Below are 19499 nucleotides of genomic sequence, written 5' to 3' on the forward strand. Positions count from 1 at the left end.
TTATTCATACTTAAAACTTTTTCCTTTTTTTTTCCTTTTAGATTGTAGTAATATGCTGTATGCGTACTGTACATAATATTGTTTATACTTCCACAGTAACAAGATAACAAATACAGTATTTTGGCCCAAACAGTCTCATCAGCTCTGCTGCCATCTTGCTTCCATACCTACACACCAGGGGAAGTTGGTGGAGGTAGAAATCGGAGGACAGGCTCATTGTAATGCATGGTACCGAATGAGGAATGCTATCAAACACACGTGCCCAACACATCAATGCATCGATGCACAGAGACAGAGACAGGGACGATGACGAGACACGGGGGTTGTATGAAAACAGCCCCAGATGACAGTCATCCACAGAAAGAACTGTCTTCCCACGGTTTTCCACACAGGTCATGGGCGGTGTGACAGCCCTTGTAAGTGGATTAGATATGAGGTAGTGGAGCAGGTTGCAGCAATTAAATAGCAGTATTTTCTGACACACTCCATTTTCAACTCCACTCTGCTGCAGCCGAAGAGCATACTGTGATTCACAATGGCTAATTGACTGAGCCTTCTGATCATAAAGGAATTTCATAGCACACTTACTATCTTTTCAGTGATATTCAATGTCCCATTACGAGAGCTATTGAGGAGAGAGAAAAAGGTAATAGGATTTTGGAAAATGAAGAGTCATTAGACTCTCTCACAACTTCATTCTGTGGAAAAACCTATTCTGTTGCCCGTCAATTCCTACATAATTGAAATGTCATTTATGCATTTATGCTGTTTCAACAGCATTGACAGCTGACATTTTCTGGTCATATTTCCAATCGTATCACGTTTGTATTATTGTGTAATTGACATTTTAAGTACGGTTTAATTATTGTAATTAGCGATTGCTGCTGAAAACGACCCGATCCCTGACCATGACCATTATCATAACCATTAGTACGTTTAAGGCTCATGTAATGAGTAGACTATGAATTTCTTTTTCCTAAATTAACATATTTGTTTTATTATGTTATCCAAGGAATGTACATGTTTTAATGGTTTATATTATGTAAATTGATGTATAATTGATATGTCATTACTTGTGTTATGTTTGTAATTTGAATGTACATTTATGATCTGTTTCATGTTTGTAAAGCAGGGCTCCTCTGAAAAGAGACCTAGGTCTCAGTAGGACCTTCCCTGCCTAAAATAAAGGTTTAATGATTATAAATATGTGTTCATGGATCATATAATGACAACAAATGACTGACGCTTCTACAATGAAGCACTACAGGACCTGAACGTAGGCAGAATCAGCCACCATAGTGGCTCTTCTAGTAAGTCATTCCTCCCCCTGTTCATCTCGTCTGCAGCTCTTCCTCCCAGTGTTCTAGAACCATCTTTTCATCTTGTCTGCAGCTCTTCCTCCCAGTGTTCTAGAACCATCTGTTCATCTCGTCTGCAGCTCTTCCTCCCAGTGTTCTAGAACCATCTGTTCATCTTGTCTGCAGCTCTTCCTCCCAGTGTTCTAGAACCATCTGTTCATCTTGTCTGCAGCTCTTCCTCCCAGTGTTCTAGAACCATCTGTTCATCTCGTCTGCAGCTCTTCCTCCCAGTGTTCTAGAACCATCTGTTCATCTCGTCTGCAGCTCTTCCTCCCAGTGTTCTAGAACCATCTGTTCATCTCGTCTGCAGCTCTTCCTCCCAGTGTTCTAGAACCATCTGTTCATCTCGTCTGCAGCTCTTTCTCCCAGTGTTCTAGAACCATCTGTTCATCTCGTCTGCAGCTCTTCCTCCCAGTGTTCTAGAACCATCTGTTCATCTCGTCTGCAGCTCTTCCTCCCAGTGTTCTAGAACCATCTGTTCATCTCGTCTGCAGCTCTTCCTCCCAGTGTTCTAGAACCATCTGTTCATCTCGTCTGCAGCTCTTCCTCCCAGTGTTCTAGAACCATCTGTTCATCTCGTCTGCAGCTCTTCCTCCCAGTGTTCTAGAACCATCTGTTCATCTCGTCTGCAGCTCTTCCTCTCACACATGTGTGATTGTAACATTATTTTACAGATATGTTAGACTGGTCAAATGCTTCACTTTGCAGCCTTATAGTAGGCTCTCTCCTACCCACTCTCCTACCCACTCTCCTGCCCACTCTCCTGCCCACTCTCCTACCCACTCTCCTGCCCACTCTCCTACCCACTCTCCTACCCACTCTCCTGCCCACTCTCCTGCCCACTCTCCTGCCCACTCTCCATCCACTCTACCCACTCTCCTGCCCACTCTCCTGCCCACTCTCCTGCCCACTCTCCTGCCCACTCTCCTACCCACTCTCCTGCCCACTCTCCTGCCCACTCTCCTGCCCACTCTCCTGCCCACTCTCCTACCCACTCTCCTACCCACTCTCCTACCCACTCTCCTGCCCACTCTCTATCCATTCTACCCACTCTCCTGCCCACTCTCCTACCCACTCTCCATCCACTCTACCCACTCTCCTGCCCACTCTCCTACCCACTCTCCTACCCACTCTCCTACCCACTCTCTATCCATTCTACCCACTCTCCTACCCACTCTCCCCCACTCTCCCCCACTCTCCATCCTCTCTCCTACCCACTCTCCTACCCACTCTCCCCCACTCTCCCCCACTCTCCATTCATTCCACCCACTCTCCTACCCACTCTCTCTCTCCCAAATAGTAATAATGAGATCCATCCCTGACATCTTATTCCAGGAATCTGTATCAAATGAAGATGCAGCACCAGGTCAATATATTTGAACAGCTTTTCACACCAGAATAAATCGAACACCTTCAGTTATGTTGATCATTATATGCAGCTCTTTCTCCTGCTCCCATTGTGCTCAGGAATGCTGGAGTGGCTGCCAATGGCGATCCTTTAATATTCCTCGGAGGCACAGTGTGCAGATGCTATCACTATCTGAATCCCAATAGAGACCATCTTCGCTGCCTCCATAGGCTACAGGATGTGTTCAGACTGGCTGTATGCAAGGCTGTATTCACAGCTGATTGATACGCCACTCCAGTTTAACATTTTACAAAGGTTTCATTCACAGTGTGTTATTTTTTTTATTTTTTTATTTTTCTCTCTGATGAACAAATCCATGGCAAACTCAGATATGTCAAATGAAACGTTTGTTCTCTCTACAGTACGCGCAAATGATGTACAAATGCATGTTGTGTCAGGTACATGTATAATGATTATCTGTCTTGTTATAGAAAGGGTATGCAGAAAGGTCTACCACACGCAGGCTCTATAAAGGGCAATATTCTAGTGCAGTATTTGTAGAGGTTGTACATACTTAAATGACATCCTTGACTCAATCCTCACTGTATGCTCTGAGTTGATCAAAAATAGGCATGCAGTGAAGCAGCTCACTGAATGCACAAGACTGACAAATGAATTTTCATCTTCAAAACTCTCTCTCTCTTTCTCTCTCTCTCTCTCTCTCTCTCGCTCTCTCGCTCTCCCTCTTTCTCTCTTTCTTTCTCTCACTCCCAGTGCAATATTTTTTCTGTTGATTGACTAAATGTATTGATAGTACATGCGGATGTAGCCCTTCAACGCATGAAAGGTAAGCTCTCATTCATCAGTTCTTCAGTCAAAGAAGACTGTCTGCAAAGCAATTTTGGTGAAGAATGTCAATTGTGTATTAGATCTTAACATGAACACTGTATAACGTGCCTTCTTGTCCCATTTCCATTTTCATCAATATTTCATTTATGTCATTGTAATAACAGTGCGCAGTACGGGTGCCCATTTAAAGTGAAAATAGGCTTTAGGCTTATTATGTATGGCTTACTATTATCTCAATTTGTCAGCACTGGAAAATTAAAGAAGCATGCAGAATTTGCAGAATGCTTTCTTTGGATTAATGGTGCCGCAGTCCAGTGAACAACCATTCACTCGTTTATTGCTTACTATCAATATGGAGCTGAGGAGAGTGGGATGAGCAGGTCGGGTCCCTTTAGTGCAGTTAGTCTGATTAAGCCCAGCAGAGAGAGAGAGACAGGGCGCTGGATAGAGCTGCCAAGACTGAGAGAGAGAGACTGAGAGAGAGAGAGAGAGAGAGAGAGAGAGGGGGGGGGGGGGCTCTGGCTAAAGCTGCCATAACTGAGAGAGAGAGAGAGAGAGAGAGAGAGAGAGAGAGAGAGAGAGAGAGACAGGGATCTGGCTAAAGCTGCCATAACTGAGAGAGAGAGAGAGAGAGAGAGAGAGAGAGAGGTCTCTGGATAGAGCTGCCATGACTGAGAGAGAGAGAGAGAGAGAGAGAGAGAGAGAGAGAGAGAGAGAGACAGGGATCTGGCTAAAGCTGCCATAACTGAGAGAGACAGGGCTCTGGATAGAGCTGCCATGACTGAGAGAGAGAGAGAGAGAGAGAGAGAGAGACAGGTCTCTGGATAGAGCTGCCATGACTGAGAGAGAGAGAGAGAGAGAGAGAGAGAGAGAGAGACAGGTCTCTGGACAGAGCTGCCATGACTGAGAGAGAGAGAGAGAGAGAGAGAGAGAGAGAGAGAGACAGGTCTCTGGATAGAGCTGCCATGACTGAGAGAGAGAGAGAGAGAGAGAGAGAGAGAGAGAGAGAGACAGGTCTCTGGACAGAGCTGCCATGACTGAGAGAGAGAGAGAGAGAGAGAGAGAGAGAGAGAGAGGGAGAGAGAGAGAGAGACAGGTCTCTGGATAGAGCTGCCATGACTGAGAGAGAGAGAGAGAGAGGGAGAGAGAGAGAGAGAGACAGGTCTCTGGATAGAGCTGCCATGACTGAGAGAGAGAGAGACAGGGAGAGCAGAGCAAGATGAAACCCACCATACTGTAGACCTGTGGTGGAGGCACACAGTCAAAGCTGACACAAGGTATTACCAAGTAACGAGTGCATTAGGTGGGTCTTCCTCTGTAGGTGTTGCTGACTGGACTGTGAGTCTTTGTCTGGTATTATAATTGTGTGGTTTAATGAACCTTACTTCATCCCATGTAAATACACAGATTGTCAGATCGTTATTAGAAGAAGTGGTGAGGAATTTTAACAGCCTGATGGCCAACAGGGCATGAATGTCTGAACCACTCAAAGCGACATTAAGGGAGGTTATCGGGTAGTGAAAGCAATCTAGTGATCTTGTGGAGTGGATGTCAAGGCGTCTCCTTGAGAACTATGTATCTGCTTTGCCTCATTTAGGGTTAGTTTCCTGTCTCTCTCTCTCTCTCTCTCTCGTGAGTGGCCTTGGATTCAGGAGTGCCACTTATTGTGGACTCAAATTATTCCTCTGAAAAATACAGGTAAGATTAAAGGAATATCACGAACATAGGATTTGAGCCACTGTACCAGTGGAGGCTGGTGGAGGTAGAAATCGGAGGACAAGCTCATTGTAATGCATTGAATGGAATGAGGAATAGTATCAAACACGTGTGTGTTTGATACCATTCCTTATTCCGTCCCATGCATAACAATGAGCCCGTCTCCCGATTTCTATCTCCACCAGCCTCCCCTGCACTGCACAGTACAGATGTTTCCTCTAGACAGAGGATCCAGTACATGTGTGCTACGACCTTGGGTTAGCTAATTAGTAATAAACATTAATCCCACTGTAAACCAGGCAATTGCCATTGGTTGTTCTTAACCTCTTTAAGGGTTTTCTACGCCTGCTGGGTTTTTCTCCCCGACCATTCTCAAGGTAATTCAATCAACTCAAATGCACAGCGGGTCTCTGTTTCTGAGCTCTCAGTGAAGGCAAATACTGAGGTGACCCTCAGGAAAGGCATCGGTCAACTTCACTACTTAGTTTGACTTAGATTTATATTGTGTGGAATCTTGCTACCGTTGTTACAGTACCCACACATGGTGGACCGTATCCGCTCGTAATCCTATCAGCAGCCCACATTATGTAAACAGCCCTCACATTTACAGTGAAGCACTACTAATCATCTATGACAGATATTAATATGATGTTAAAAGCAACATGAATAGCCTGAGAGATGTCAGTTGGCACCTTGCTAAACTGCACTTGGATAAGATACTCAAACCTGACCAAGCTCTCTCTGAGGGTATAATGACATTTAACGCAGCGAGACCCATTCAGATTGATTTAATGACAATTAAAGACACAATCGGACCCATCTGATCCAAAATTAAAAAAAGCGTATGTGTTTTGGTCGTGGACACTAAGTCAAACCATTTTAAATCTAGAAATCCTAACCGTAGAGTCTGACTCATACCTTTTACAAGATGTCCCTGCATTTGAAAAACATGCAGCTGCCTATTGAGTGGAAAGCAGGGAAATGTTTAAACTGACACACACCTGAAACTCCACTAAAGATTCACCATACAGAGACCTTCTTGCAGGGCCTCAACATGCAAGGGACTAGAGACAAGAGACCAGATCACCTGTGTGTGTGTGTGTGTGTGTGTGTGTGTGTGTGTGTGTGTGTGTGTGTGTGTGTGTGTGTGTGTGTGTGTGTGGATGAGTTGCTATGGCACGACTGACTGAATTTGGCCCTACATATGATTCCCCCTCCATGCCCATCTAACATCAGAATGAGATCCATTTATTTTGAGAGGAATTGCGTTGACCAATCAAACCATGAAGAGTGGGAGCATCAGCCAATCAAACGAGGTGGAGTGGGAGGGAGGCTCTTACAATCCTGTGATGCGGGACCTACTATACATGTAAAAGGATTAGGGCCAGTTGAAGCAATGGAATTGGTTTGACGAAACACAAGACAGTTGAAAGAGAAAATGTACTAAAATGGTGCACTTCGTGACTGTGGGTTTTTCTTTGTGCTACTGTATGTGTTTATTGAATTACATATTTACTTTCCACATTGTTATAAAAGTACCAGGTAGATATTTTGAGTTATGGGGGTATTGTCCAAGAAGATGCATCTACAAGGACCCTGGAAATAATGGCACAATGTTGAAATGAATTACTGAGAGAAACCTTTATCCAATGCATAGTCTCGCGTAGCGATGCCTCCAAATCACGATGTTCTCACGCCTCTTTTGGAGGTCTGAGGAATTTTAGATTTGCCGTTCTGGCTCTTGGACCGAACTGGACAGAGCGATGGGAGAATGTGCTCCCAATTTCATTGGACGTTACATTCCAAGAACCCTCCCACACATGCCTGTTGAATGGTGCTTGTTGTTGTTGTTGCCTAGGCTTAGGCTAACGTGCAACATTGAAAATGGAAGAAAACCTGAAGGAAAAATGTATTAGTTTTTAAGGCCCTCCATCGACCTCCATTAAAGCAAGGTATTTGATTGGTTTAACTTGTCGTGAGGCATCACTCATTTCAAACAGGTTTCCACACCTTTGTAGCTACTTTCATGCAAAGGATTTCCCCAGGCTTTCTGAACTATGAAAGCCTGGTCTCAACAAGGTTACCCAAGGCATTACACTTTTAAATCACATTTAGTTATTTTTTCGGGGAGTAAATCTATGTAGAATCAGATTTTTCTTTCTTTAAAAAGCACTTTGCATCTGTTCTGAATCCCTTTGAATGATTTACGTAACAGGATCCTCTTCTAATATTACAAATTCCTGGAGGTCTTGAAGGTTATTTAAGCCAATGGAGTCGTCGACATTTAGCACCGCACAGCACAGCCCAAACACTACTCAGCAAAGTATTATTCCTTTCAACAGGTCATGTGGGGGGAAGCAGCTACAGGAAATACCTTTAGCTGACATAGTTCTTTTTTTTCTGTATCAACAAAGGCTGCAAATGATGTAAATTCTTGCAACTCAAGCATGTCTAGAGCTGGTTGCAACCTGGTCAACCCCTGCAGCCCGGTCTTGTTCCATTTTCAGAAGTCATCCCTAATCTGTGGTGACGGTAGGGGCACATGGGATGAAGCCCCCGCTGGCAGACTTCTGAGTCGTCCCCCATGCATAATATCCATGCAGTTCTGCCTCTGACAGATATGTGCTGTAATCTCTTTGAAAATGAGCATTTGCAACATGTAAGAGCCTCAAAGCTGTGGGCTTGAGGAGCAGGAGGGAGGAAATGACAGAGTACATACTAGACTGTATAAATACCCTGGCTTTTCAGCATGGACTCTTTGATGCCCAAACCAAAGCTGTACAGTAGAATTAGACAAGTCAACATTTTCTTTCAAATATTCAAGTCTGTTAATATTAAAGATATATATATATATATATCATACCTTATGGTTACTGCTGAAGTCATGTTTTTGAACTATGTTAGATATGCAGCACACTTGAGTGACATTGTGAAGTCTCCTTCAAAATTGTGAAGTCTCCTTCATGTCACTTAGACGACTATGTGTATGTGCATTCAGGAATTCATAGTGTGACATTAATGTCCTCTTCTTTCAGATGTGGAAACTGATTCTCTGGGATATTCCTGATGATGATCATACTGTACCTTGCACATCCATTTACATTGTCCTTGAGGGAAGAAATGTATTTATGATACACTAATGTTCAGTTATTTCAATATTGCAAATTGTATTTGGTTGCATCTACTACAGGGGAGGCTGGTGGAGGTAGACATTGGAGGACGGGCTCGATGTAATGCATGGAACAGAATAAGGAATGGTATCAAACACAAACAACGTTAATTTCAAATTCTACTTGGATGATCATTTGTGTACAGTAGTTTATCACCTTAATATCAGTTTTTTTTTTGGGGCAACACCTACAAAACATCTTTCCAATCTTCTCCATTGTTGCTCTTGTCTATTTTCCTTGTTTTGTACCAGCAACAAGAACATGTGACAAATGAGTCTAGAAATTGTACATGACAGAAGAGGCTTGTGTTAAACAGTGGATATGACATCAGGAAATGTCCTTTGACTAGTGTAACTTGGTTACCGGTACGATACATCCCTAATCTCTAAAGTAACACGTTAAGACATATATTGAGAACATCACAGCCAGGATGTCTGGGACAAGAGAAAACAGGACTCAGGCAAACCTCCTATCTGCCACTGTGCCAGCCTGCTTCAGTCTGGCGGTCCTTCAGGCCCTAAATAAGTGAATAAACACAATTTAGGGTTTATTGAACCAACGGCTTTCCACTATGTCCCTTTTACTTAGGGTGTGTATGAGACATGTACAGTGCAGGCCACAGCACCATATATGACAACATTGTAATGTGTGACTCCCAGGAGACCGAGACCCCTCTTTGTTCATGGAACAGGTGCCATGTGGGCAGGAACACGTTCAACTCTGTTGCCTCAACAAATTGTTGTTGACACTGCCCTCTAGAGATGTGTGGTAGTGTATTAGTACTGCAGACCAGACCTTACCCCCGACAGCAGACCAGACCTTACCCCCGACAGCAGACCAGACCTTACCCCCGACAGCAGACCAGACCTTGCCTCCAGACAGCAGACCAGACCTTGCCTCCAGACAGAGAGCCTCTTCTGCAGCAGGCCCAGCTCATCCCTAGCAGTGCAACGATATACTGTATCTTTAAGGACTGAGGTTGTCTATTGTCGACCTTTTTATGACACTGTGTTTCTCTCTCCTGCTGCTGATCATGGCCATGGACATGCATCATATAGTCTTGTGATAGACCCATCTCTTCAGGCTACATATTGACTGTCCCTCCCAAAGACCTCTTCACCACCCACTACCCCTCTGTACAGTTCCTCTACTGTTAATAACAATAAAACGAATAATAATAATAATAATAATAATAATAATAATAATAATAATAATAATAATAATAATAATAATAATAATGTTAATAATATTAATCCTTCCTTTTTCTAGCATTGTGACCGCCAATGGCACCTGGTCCTAGCATAGATATTTGCTTATGATGACTGATGTATAGATGATTCGCTTTGGATAAAATCATCTGCCAAATTAAAAAAAAGGAAATGTCTCATTGAGAACACATGAAATTGCTACTGACACCACTCGATGAACTACACCAAAAGAGGTACACTATACACTATGAATAAACATGTTGAAATACATAATGTGTGCTTTTGTATGTGCAAGCCCAGTTCTTCATGCCTACTTTGTTGACCCAACACCTACTGTACTAGACATTATGTGTGAAAAGCATATTAGGTCAACAGGTAATTAGAATTAGCATTCGGAGCAGATGGTGTCTACCTGCCATGGGTGTGAACTAAGCATACAGCACACAGCCTACTTAACACGCTGCAGCCCAGCTTGAAACATCGAGAGGGTAAAAAAGGTGATCAACTAGGACGATAAGACTTAATGTTTGCCGGGTGTTGCCGCAAATAAAAAAAATATATTTAGATGATAAACTACTGTAAACAATAATAATAATAACTATAATTCAGTTGGTATGAATAGAAGTGACCCCTCTGATCAGTAGGTGGGTGGGAGCAGGGGTGTATTGTGCACCGGCCCCTCTGCACAACTGGGTGGGAGTGAACACCTACGGAACAGCGCTCTCAATAAATATTGTACTTCATGAGGACCGTCTCTGTTTTTGTACAGTAGACTATCATATTCTCTTTATTATCTCTAATGGCAGCATTGCCTTTCTCGGAGTTCAACAACTGATTGTAATTGCAGACTTTGATGAAATCTGTAAGCACCTGCAGTGAGGCCACAGCCCGGGATTACCTAACAATCTACATGCATGATTCACTTTGTTGTGGATGACGTTACAGAGGTTAGCAGTCAGATATTATACGTAGTAGGCATAATGTCCAAAGTCGACTGCCTTTTAGCGATTCAAAATGAGCAACAGAGTAGTAATTTATGCGCAACTAAAATGATAGAGAAAAGCTGAAGTTGATCTGAAATTTAATTGAGACAAGGGCTCAAAAGTTTCAGTGTGGTATGTAAAAACGCGTCATCGTGCAAGGATATTTGACTAAATACATATTTCACATTTGAGGCTTGACTTTACAACCACTGGGATGTAAGGGTACACCACGGGGTTAATGCAGGGTTGCATAATGACGCTCCGGGTTTTGATGCTCGAGGCAGCAAGATGCTGAAACTATCCAGGTTCATCGCGTTAGAGTCAGGCGTCGCAGTGTACAGAAGGTTATAATGATCTTTAAAAACCTTTTTCACTAAGGAAAAACAAAATCCTGCAGAAATAAATCGGCTTAGTGGACAGAATTAGAGGGGAAGGGTTTGGAGCCAGGGTAGGATTAAGGAAAATTGTGTGAAATAAAGCGAGTGATCAGGAGTGACTGTACGTGCGTCTGTGTCTGGAGGGCGGGAGTAGAGTGAGTGAGCGAGGGAGAGAGAGAGAGAGAGAGAGAGAGAGAGAGAGAGAGAGAGAGAGAGAGAGAGAGAGAGAGAGAGAGAGAGAGAGAAAGAGAAAGGATGAGCACTGACTGAGAGGGATAGATTTTCATCCAAACCTATATCTGTTTTTTTTTCTAATCATCGCCCGCACTGCTAGATTGTCTAACGGAAAAGACGGGTTTTTCAACGCAGTTGGGACCCTGTTTCTTTAGTCGAATATCCGTCCTGTTTGGTCGTTGGTTTAATTGAAGTCCATTTATTGTGAACTTCTCATATTTCCCACTTCTACTTGAACTGCATCATGAACAGTTTGTGGGCACCTCTCGGTCTCATACCTCTGGAATGGTGGGGATTACGCAGCCGAAAAACGGGGAGCATGTGAACGCAGATGGAGTTTGGGATTTATTGCAAAATACGGGAAAGATGACCGTCTTCTCATTGTGCTTGCTCTTGTGCGCAGATCTACTGGATTTAGCCGTTGGTAAGTCAACCTTTCAGCATAAGACCATTTCAGTGAGAGTTGGATACAAAAGCCTCTCTAACATCCTCTCCGTCGTGAGGTCATAATTTCGAATACGCGTGTGGAAATCAGATGCCTCAGCTCAATGTGTTAATATAAACTCTTATAAATGTTGCCTGGTGATATTTTGGACCATAGCCCACTGTATGTGCGTTCCCAACATTCTCATGTCAACTTTTCCCCATGCCGATGAAGTCACAGTTCCGCTGTTAGACGCTAAAATTATATGCCATTGCAGATCCCGTTTTGACAATTGGCATGAGATGGCATCGCTTGGTAGGGCTGGGTTAAGGAGATGGCATCGCTGGTGAGGGCTGGGTGAAGGAGATGGCATCGCTGGCTAGGGCTGAGTAGGGCTCGGTAGGGTTGGGTAGGGCTGGGTAAAGGAGATGGCATCGCTGGGTAGGGCTGGGTAGGGCTGAGTACAGCAGGGAGGAGGACGCAGGGTGCATCACACGAGGCTCTTATTTCCTCCGAACGTTCCATCATGTACCATACAGTGTGATATCACTCGTTCCTCTCCTCGTGATGATTTTTTTTATAAATACAATTACGAAATTACAGTATTCACTTACTGCTATCGCAACTACAGTACTATGACTTTCAGTCTAATATTTGCAATGTGATTTCCTGTAAATCAGCAACAGATGTTGCTACTGTTGGGTAAAGGCATTCCACTGTGTTCAAAGATCTTGTACTGTAGGCATGCAGCTCATGAGGTCCCCATCGCCAGTAAGGAGAGTCAAACACCAACTTCCATTGATGATTCATTAAACAATGACAGCATTCCGTATTGACGACAACTAATTGTAAATGAAGTCTGTCAATTTAGTCAGTCAATCTGTTGGAATGTTTTTCGGAGAAGGGATTTATTATTGAGTATTTCAAATGGGCCCCTATTCCCACATATTCAAATGAACACATGATACAGACCAATTAATCACTGAATCCCAACTTTCTGATTGGCCTAACTCATATAGTGTTGTGCATACTTAATTAACATATTTTAAGGCATATGCTTTCTTGCTTTTCCAGTGTGATACAGCAAAATGTACCAGTCACAAGCACAGACACTACCACTAACCCTTGGTAAGACCTTGGTATGGCATTTGTTGGATGGGGTGGCAGTATACTTCAGATATCAGGAAGGACCCGTCACTGAGCGATATTAAGATAGCTAAGGATGTACGCAAATGTCGGAGTTACGTGCGCTGATCCCGAGTTAGGATTCCACCCTTGTAAACTAGTCTTTATGTAGCGGAGGGGGTTCAGTAAACTACTGTACCACTTGCAAGCTGAGTAACCTTGCTGAGACCTGGGGACTTGTGCTCGCTTGTGGTGCTAATTCCTTGCCTTGTGCTAACACTGCGGCATGCAGAGAACCTAGGCTCAAACCCAGTCGGTCACATTGGTTCCGTGACTCTGGTCACTCGGCTGTTGGGGTCGATGTGGAGAGTAGAAGGTCAAAGGGACAACGTGTTTGTAGAACTACGTTCACATGATGAGTAACCTTGCCTGCGAGTTGAAGAATTGTTTGCTTGTTTGCTCCCTGATGTAATGCCCGTGGCGGTAGCCCAGCAGACTAAAAGTCTTGTAGCACCCAGACAACCCGGGTCCAAACCCAGTCGGACACATTTATGCATTTACATGTCCCTTCTATTGCCATGCAGCAACTGTGTAAATGCAGTTGAAATTCCATTTGCTCACTTGGTCTCTGTTGCACTGTCAAGACTAATTGGAATGGGTCGTCCCTCTAAGCTTAACAACAGTTTAGATCAGGTGTGTTTTACACCCCAGGTGTGTTTTAGACCAAGCATGTTTCAGACCAGGTGTGTTTCAAACCAGGTGTATTTCAGACCTGAAACACTACCCTACCCTGTTTAAATGAAGGACAAGCCAGGGCGGAGTCCATGGTGGCCAGGCAGTGTTTGGATGAAGGACAAGCCAGGGCGGAGTCCATGGTGGCCAGGCAGTGTTTGGATGAAGGATCAAGCCAGGGCGGAGTCCATGGTGGCCAGGCAGTGTTTGGATGAAGGACAAGCCAGGGCGGAGTCCATGGTGGCCAGGCAGTGTTTGGATGAAGGATCAAGCCAGGGCGGAGTCCATGGTGGCCAGGCAGTGTTTGGATGAAGGACAAGCCAGGGCGGAGTCCATGGTGGCCAGGCAGTGTTTGGATGAAGGATCAAGCCATGTCAGGTCCAAGTTCAGGGTGGCCGGACAATGGAGCATTATGGAGGCACATCGGAGTGTTTACATACAGTACATACAGTACAGTATTATAGGCTACCCTACCACCAGCCTGAGGTTAGAAATACAAGCTATTCAAATCTGATAATAGGAGTTGTGGTTTAGGTTGGCATAGACTTGATCTGGCATCCATACTGTATAGACGTTCATCACTCTCATCTGAAAAGGTAATGACCCATACACTGCATGTGTGCGAGAAGGGGGGGGGGGGGGGGGGGGGGTCATAAAAGCGTTTGACATCCCCTACGGAGGAAACAGTATGTTCTGCTGAGGCAGGGTCCATGTGGCAGGGTCCAGCTCTGAATGTACTCATATTAGCAAGAATTTCCACACTCACCTACGGAATCTGAAAAAATTGGAAGGTTAGGATCTTTGTCCTTCAGATCTTTCTTTGTCCGATGTGATGTCTCTTTTGTACTGCACTGGACTGTATGTACTTGTGTTGTAATCTGTGATCTAATCTGTAATCGGTGTAGGACCATGTAGAACATGTGTGTGTGTGTGTGTGTGTGTGTGACTGTGTATGTGTGTGTGTGTGTGTGTGTGTGTGTGTGTGTGTGTGTGTGTGTGGGTGTGTGTGTGAATGAGTGAGTCTGGGGGGGGGGGGGGGGCGTGTGTAGAACAGTCCCTGCCATCATCTGATTGTGTGGGCGGTTTGTGTGTGTGTGTGTGTGTGTGTGTGTGTGTGTGTGTGTGTGTGTGTGTGTGTGTGTGTGTGTGTGTGTTTGTGTGTGTGTGTGTGTGTGTGTGTGTGTGTGTGTGTGTGTGTTTGTGTGTTTGGGGGGTTTCAATTCATTGCATTATTGTTGTTTTTGGTGTGAGAAGCAGCAGCACTTTAACTGTCGAAGACAAATTTCCCTCCGGGGACAATAAACTATATCTTATTTTATCTTATCTTATCTTATCTAATCTTATCATGTAGTAAATGTTTTGATGGTGGTTTGGAGAATATTTATGTGTGTGTGTGTGTGTGTGTGTGTGTGTGCGTGCGTGCGTGTGTGCGTGCGTGGGTGTGTGTGTGCGCACAATTCTTCAGAGAGTGATTTTCATGAATGTCTGTTTTTCTTTCAATTGTTTTCTGTAGCAAGACAAGGTAAAGTGCATTTAAGGTATGTAGTGCGCAAAGATCAATGAGATTAAACGTGCTGCATATGTCTGTAGGACATTGTTGCTTTATTCATTTTGTTTTTAAGGTAATCTAGACTGAAAAAGTGCATGGTATATAGTAAAAGATTAACCTCAACAACACATATATCTCAACTATTGGAATGGTGTGTACCTCCTTTGCACAGTGACCTTTATGTTACTGTATACTGTGTTGTCACTGAGTCAGTGTCGTCAAGGGCACATTGTCATACCGTAGAAAGCCATGCAGAGGAGAGTGATATCCTAATGTAATCTCACTATAAATGCCATCTAAAACAACAACTGCATAATACATGGCTTTCCATGACAGTGTGTCCTTGAACCCACTCAACTCTCATTGCTGAGATGCATTGTAGCGTCCGTCTACTTCAATGTGCTTCTGTGTGTTTACCTGGTTTGCAACGCTCCCTGACAGGTTGCAGTTGTGTGTTTACCTGGTTTGCAACGCTCCCTGACAGGTTGCAGTTGTGTGTTTACCTGGTTTTCGAGTGTACGTCTGCACACCTCATCCCTCAAGTCAGAGCTCCTGGATGCTTGCTGATTGGTTGTTCATTTAGCTTGGCGTCCCTCCGATGTGGTCTCTAACACGGAGGGTCACTGTGTTGTGTTCTGTATCTGTATCTGTATCTTCACCAGCAAGTCGCAGTGCGGGAACCCACATTAGGGTCGGGTTGACGACTCGTGCTGTTGAATCTCAGATGCTTGAGAGGTTGTGTTCATGTATGTATTGATTTTCACACACAGACAATAACAAATGATAGATGAAATGAAGAAATATAGTCATTGTGCAGCGGTGGTAAAGAAAGCCGCCCTTTTAAAAAAACCTGTGGGGCAAGTAGAGAAGCTGCCACTTTAAAGTGCTGAAAGAAATGAGATGAGAAGTTCTATGACTGATATTAAGAATTATTCCGTGGAGAACAAAGCCTGAGGATATTTAGTATTGATTCCTAACTTTCTGTAATGTATGCTGTGTCAATTATTGAGGGGAGAGAGAGAGCAGAGTTTACCCTTTCTGCAATGAACTAGCTGTAATCCTGTTTCTCCTCATCTCCATCTCCACCGCAAGGTGTGGGGTCAAATACAAATTGCATGGAAAGTGATTTGGTACAGAATGTTAATGCATGGACACATTTCCTCAGCATACATTTCTGCTTGGCTTCATGCATTGCTTTTCTCTGAATTGTGTATATTAGATGACCAGATGAAATTCATTAACATCTGAAATTCACCCTGATAAATCTCCTATTCTATCTCCCTCTCTATGGATTTAAAATGGATGGATTTGTATGGTAATGGGATGGCATGGGATAACCAGGACTGAGGTTGGGTTGAAGACTCAACACTGTGAACAGCTGCCAATGGGTTCATAGGGGCGGTATGGGGAAGCAAAGCGTTCTGTTTTGATGTGAATCAGAAAAAGGGACAGGCGATCTGGTGATCTGCAGCTCGTGGAGTCTGACAAGATCATCGCTCCATTACAGGGATAAGGAGCAGAATAATCACTGCCAGGGACACCGTAGGGTCAGGGTTCACAGGAATAATGAACATCATGTGATATTGCATACACACACACACACACACACACACACACACACACACACACACACACACACACACACACACACACAATCAGCCCAACTGACCAACAAATTCTGGCGGTCAGAATGGCGCCATACTATTGTACCACTATGAACAGCATGAACAACACTGTAGGTTCATATATGGTTGTATTATTTTGTAAATTAAATAAATTATAAATTATAAAGTTTAACATAAAAAGGGCTTTTATTACACTCTTACATCATCTGATTTACTTGAGTCATCACCTTTATAAATGCGGTTTAATTACGATGTCCCATGGACACTTCCATTGCATTTACATTTACATTTATGGCATTTATCCAAAGCGACTTACAACAAATACAATTGTTTAAGCAAGTGAATCATCTATCCATCAGTCATCATAAGGTAAAGTAATCAATGCTCGGACCAGGGGCCATAGGCAGTCACAATGCTCCATAGGCAGTCACACGGCTCCATTGTTTACTAAGAATTTGTTTACAGGTAATGAACTTATAAAACAACTCTTCTTCTACATGCAGTCTTTACAGTGCATTGGGCGGCATGTAGCCTAGAGGTGAGAGACGCTGGACAGCAATCGGTAAGTTCCTGGTTCGATCGTTACCCCAGGAAGGAGCCGGATGTGAGCTGGTGTCTGGAGGATTGCTGGCATCATATCTAAGGTGCCTCCCACTGCCGCTGTGCCCTTGAGCAAGGCACTTAACCCCTAACTGCCCAAGAGCACTGACCTCTGCTCTCCCTGGGGGAGTGCACGTGTGTTGTCTCGGGGGGGTGCAAACATCACCACATTCCAACAGTTGATTCCATTGATTGTGTTGCGAATAAAACAGTGTTTGATCTGTAGGGGTATTTCCCTCTGACGAAGAAGTCGCCATCTGAAACACAGGGCTTAGTTTGATGACTTGTTTCTCTCCATGGCAGGCTGGTCTGTAGGCTGAGGATCAGAACGGTGGTAACAGATTTAGCTGGGGGGTTAGAAAGCTGTGTGTTGGAGATGATCTGAAGCTTCTCTGTGCTCTGTCCTCGCCTGCTAGTGACAGCTGGGCGTGACTCACAGGAAGTAAGAATAGATATTGGCAGGAAAGTGGGCTGTGGTGGCGCTTCCATCCACCAATCAGTAGGCTTTATTTCATAGCATTATTTTCAGCAGTTATATAAAATGATTATAAAGGAATCTGAAGCAATACCCTCTTTGTGTGCTTTAATTTGCATTTCTTTTTGTTTGCTATTGTGTAGTATGGTCAGTGCAACTACCAAATTAATCTGTCTAAAATGTGCCTTTTTTTTCTTTATTGGGCAGGGGCAGGGGATAGCAGATCAGTTCATGAATTGCAGGAAGATGTTTTTTTTCGATTTTTAAAATATCTAGTTATCTTAACGAGGACCAACTGGTGTTTTTCCAAATGTTTTCATTTAATCCATTGAATAGGCCAATCTTCATCGGTATCAAATGAATGAATGAAACAAAATCGACAAATGAAAATGCTAGACAGATCCGAAAGAGCTTGGCTAAAACTTATCTTCAACACGTCTGAAAGTGAGTCTCAAGGCAAGCGCCATCTACAAATCTCAAATAATACTGTCCATGGGCTGCTAATGAATCAAACAGACACGGCAATGTCATTGAACAATGCCTATGCTTAAAGGTAGAATAGCAAAATATGAATGTAGAATATCCAATTAATATCAGCTCACAATTGGTGGAGATGATTAACAGCACTGCCTATCCATTAGAATCGTTCAACGATGGCCCTTGGGTGGCTGTTTTACTGAGGTGAAATACCTGTAATAAAACATTTGAAAAAGTCAGCAAGTTGCTCTGGCTGTACCACCGTCGCTCAACCATGAACCTTTTAAAGTCTCATTTACGGTGGTGCTGTGTTCCATTGTCACAGACCAATCTCTGTAGGAAAGTCACTGTGAACTTAGAATTGTAGCTGACGCTTTCACCTCGCAATCTCAATCAGGATGTGGTGAAGCTTTTAGACCGTCTAATGTTAAAGGACTGCTGTGATAAAACCACAAATAGGTCTGTGACCCACAAATTACAGCATTTATTGAAGACTTTCAGCCTTTTCTCTCCATAGAGAACGGTGAGCCACAAGATATACAACATGACCTCAGTGCTTTTGAAGCTCAAATACGCGTAGCTCAAATACGCTGCGCCCACAGTGCCATACAGTCCGTGCTGTGGCAAAGAAGAGGAGAGAATGAGGTTAGTGATGGAGCCATTTTCTCTCAAAAAACCTTTATCTCTGCTATAACATTCCGCGAATATACTATGTTTCATACTGCTGCTACAGTTCTACAGTTCAGCTGTCACATAAAAGCCCTTTGACTTACAGCTCCTCATCTTCACTTCTTAGTCAACGACCCCACCAACATGGTGCTTCTGTTTAGGAAGACCCTCTATAGTCTAGTTTACATAGCCAATGGCTCAATAATGTATGATTTTTTTTTGTTTATCCTTCTCTTCTCTCACAGTGGTAATGGTTAGTGTTTTAGTAATATCCTTACTCAATCATAGGTTCCATAAGATCGACTTCATAAAATTGTAACCGATGAATCTCTAGTATTTTATGACACTGCGTTGAGCCACTGCGTTGAAAATGAACAAAGCCAGCGGCAAAAAGAAGCTCTGAGGGTATTGCATGTGTCATATCTGTTTGCCTTTGAGGTGAATGGGAGTACCCAAACCATGCCTCTGACATTTCGGGACCAGCTAAAGTGCTCTGTTTTTTGGATACCAGTCATTGTAAGGCCATTAACATATTTTATTAACAGCAAACCCACTGCAATGAGCTGAGCATCTAAGATGA

The 19499-nt window shown here is 43.6% G+C and overlaps 1 protein-coding gene across 2 annotated transcripts in view; it reads left to right on the plus strand.

Annotated features, from left to right (window-relative positions):
- Nucleotides 1–11528: 11528 nt before the first annotated feature.
- Nucleotides 11529–19499, plus strand: part of igsf21a (immunoglobin superfamily, member 21a) — a gene marked incomplete at its 5' end in the record, with an annotated part of 144574 nt that continues 136603 nt past the window's right edge. For both annotated transcript variants that reach the window (XM_083669030.1, XM_083669029.1), the window contains one exon: nt 11529–11667. In XM_083669030.1, coding sequence (XP_083525156.1) covers nt 11529–11667 — 139 coding nt within the window. The remainder of the gene's footprint in view (nt 11668–19499) is intronic.

Source organism: Argentina silus, assembly GCF_951799395.1.
Source record: "Argentina silus genome assembly, chromosome: 4".
In the NCBI taxonomy this organism is placed as follows: Eukaryota; Metazoa; Chordata; class Actinopteri; order Argentiniformes; family Argentinidae; genus Argentina; species Argentina silus.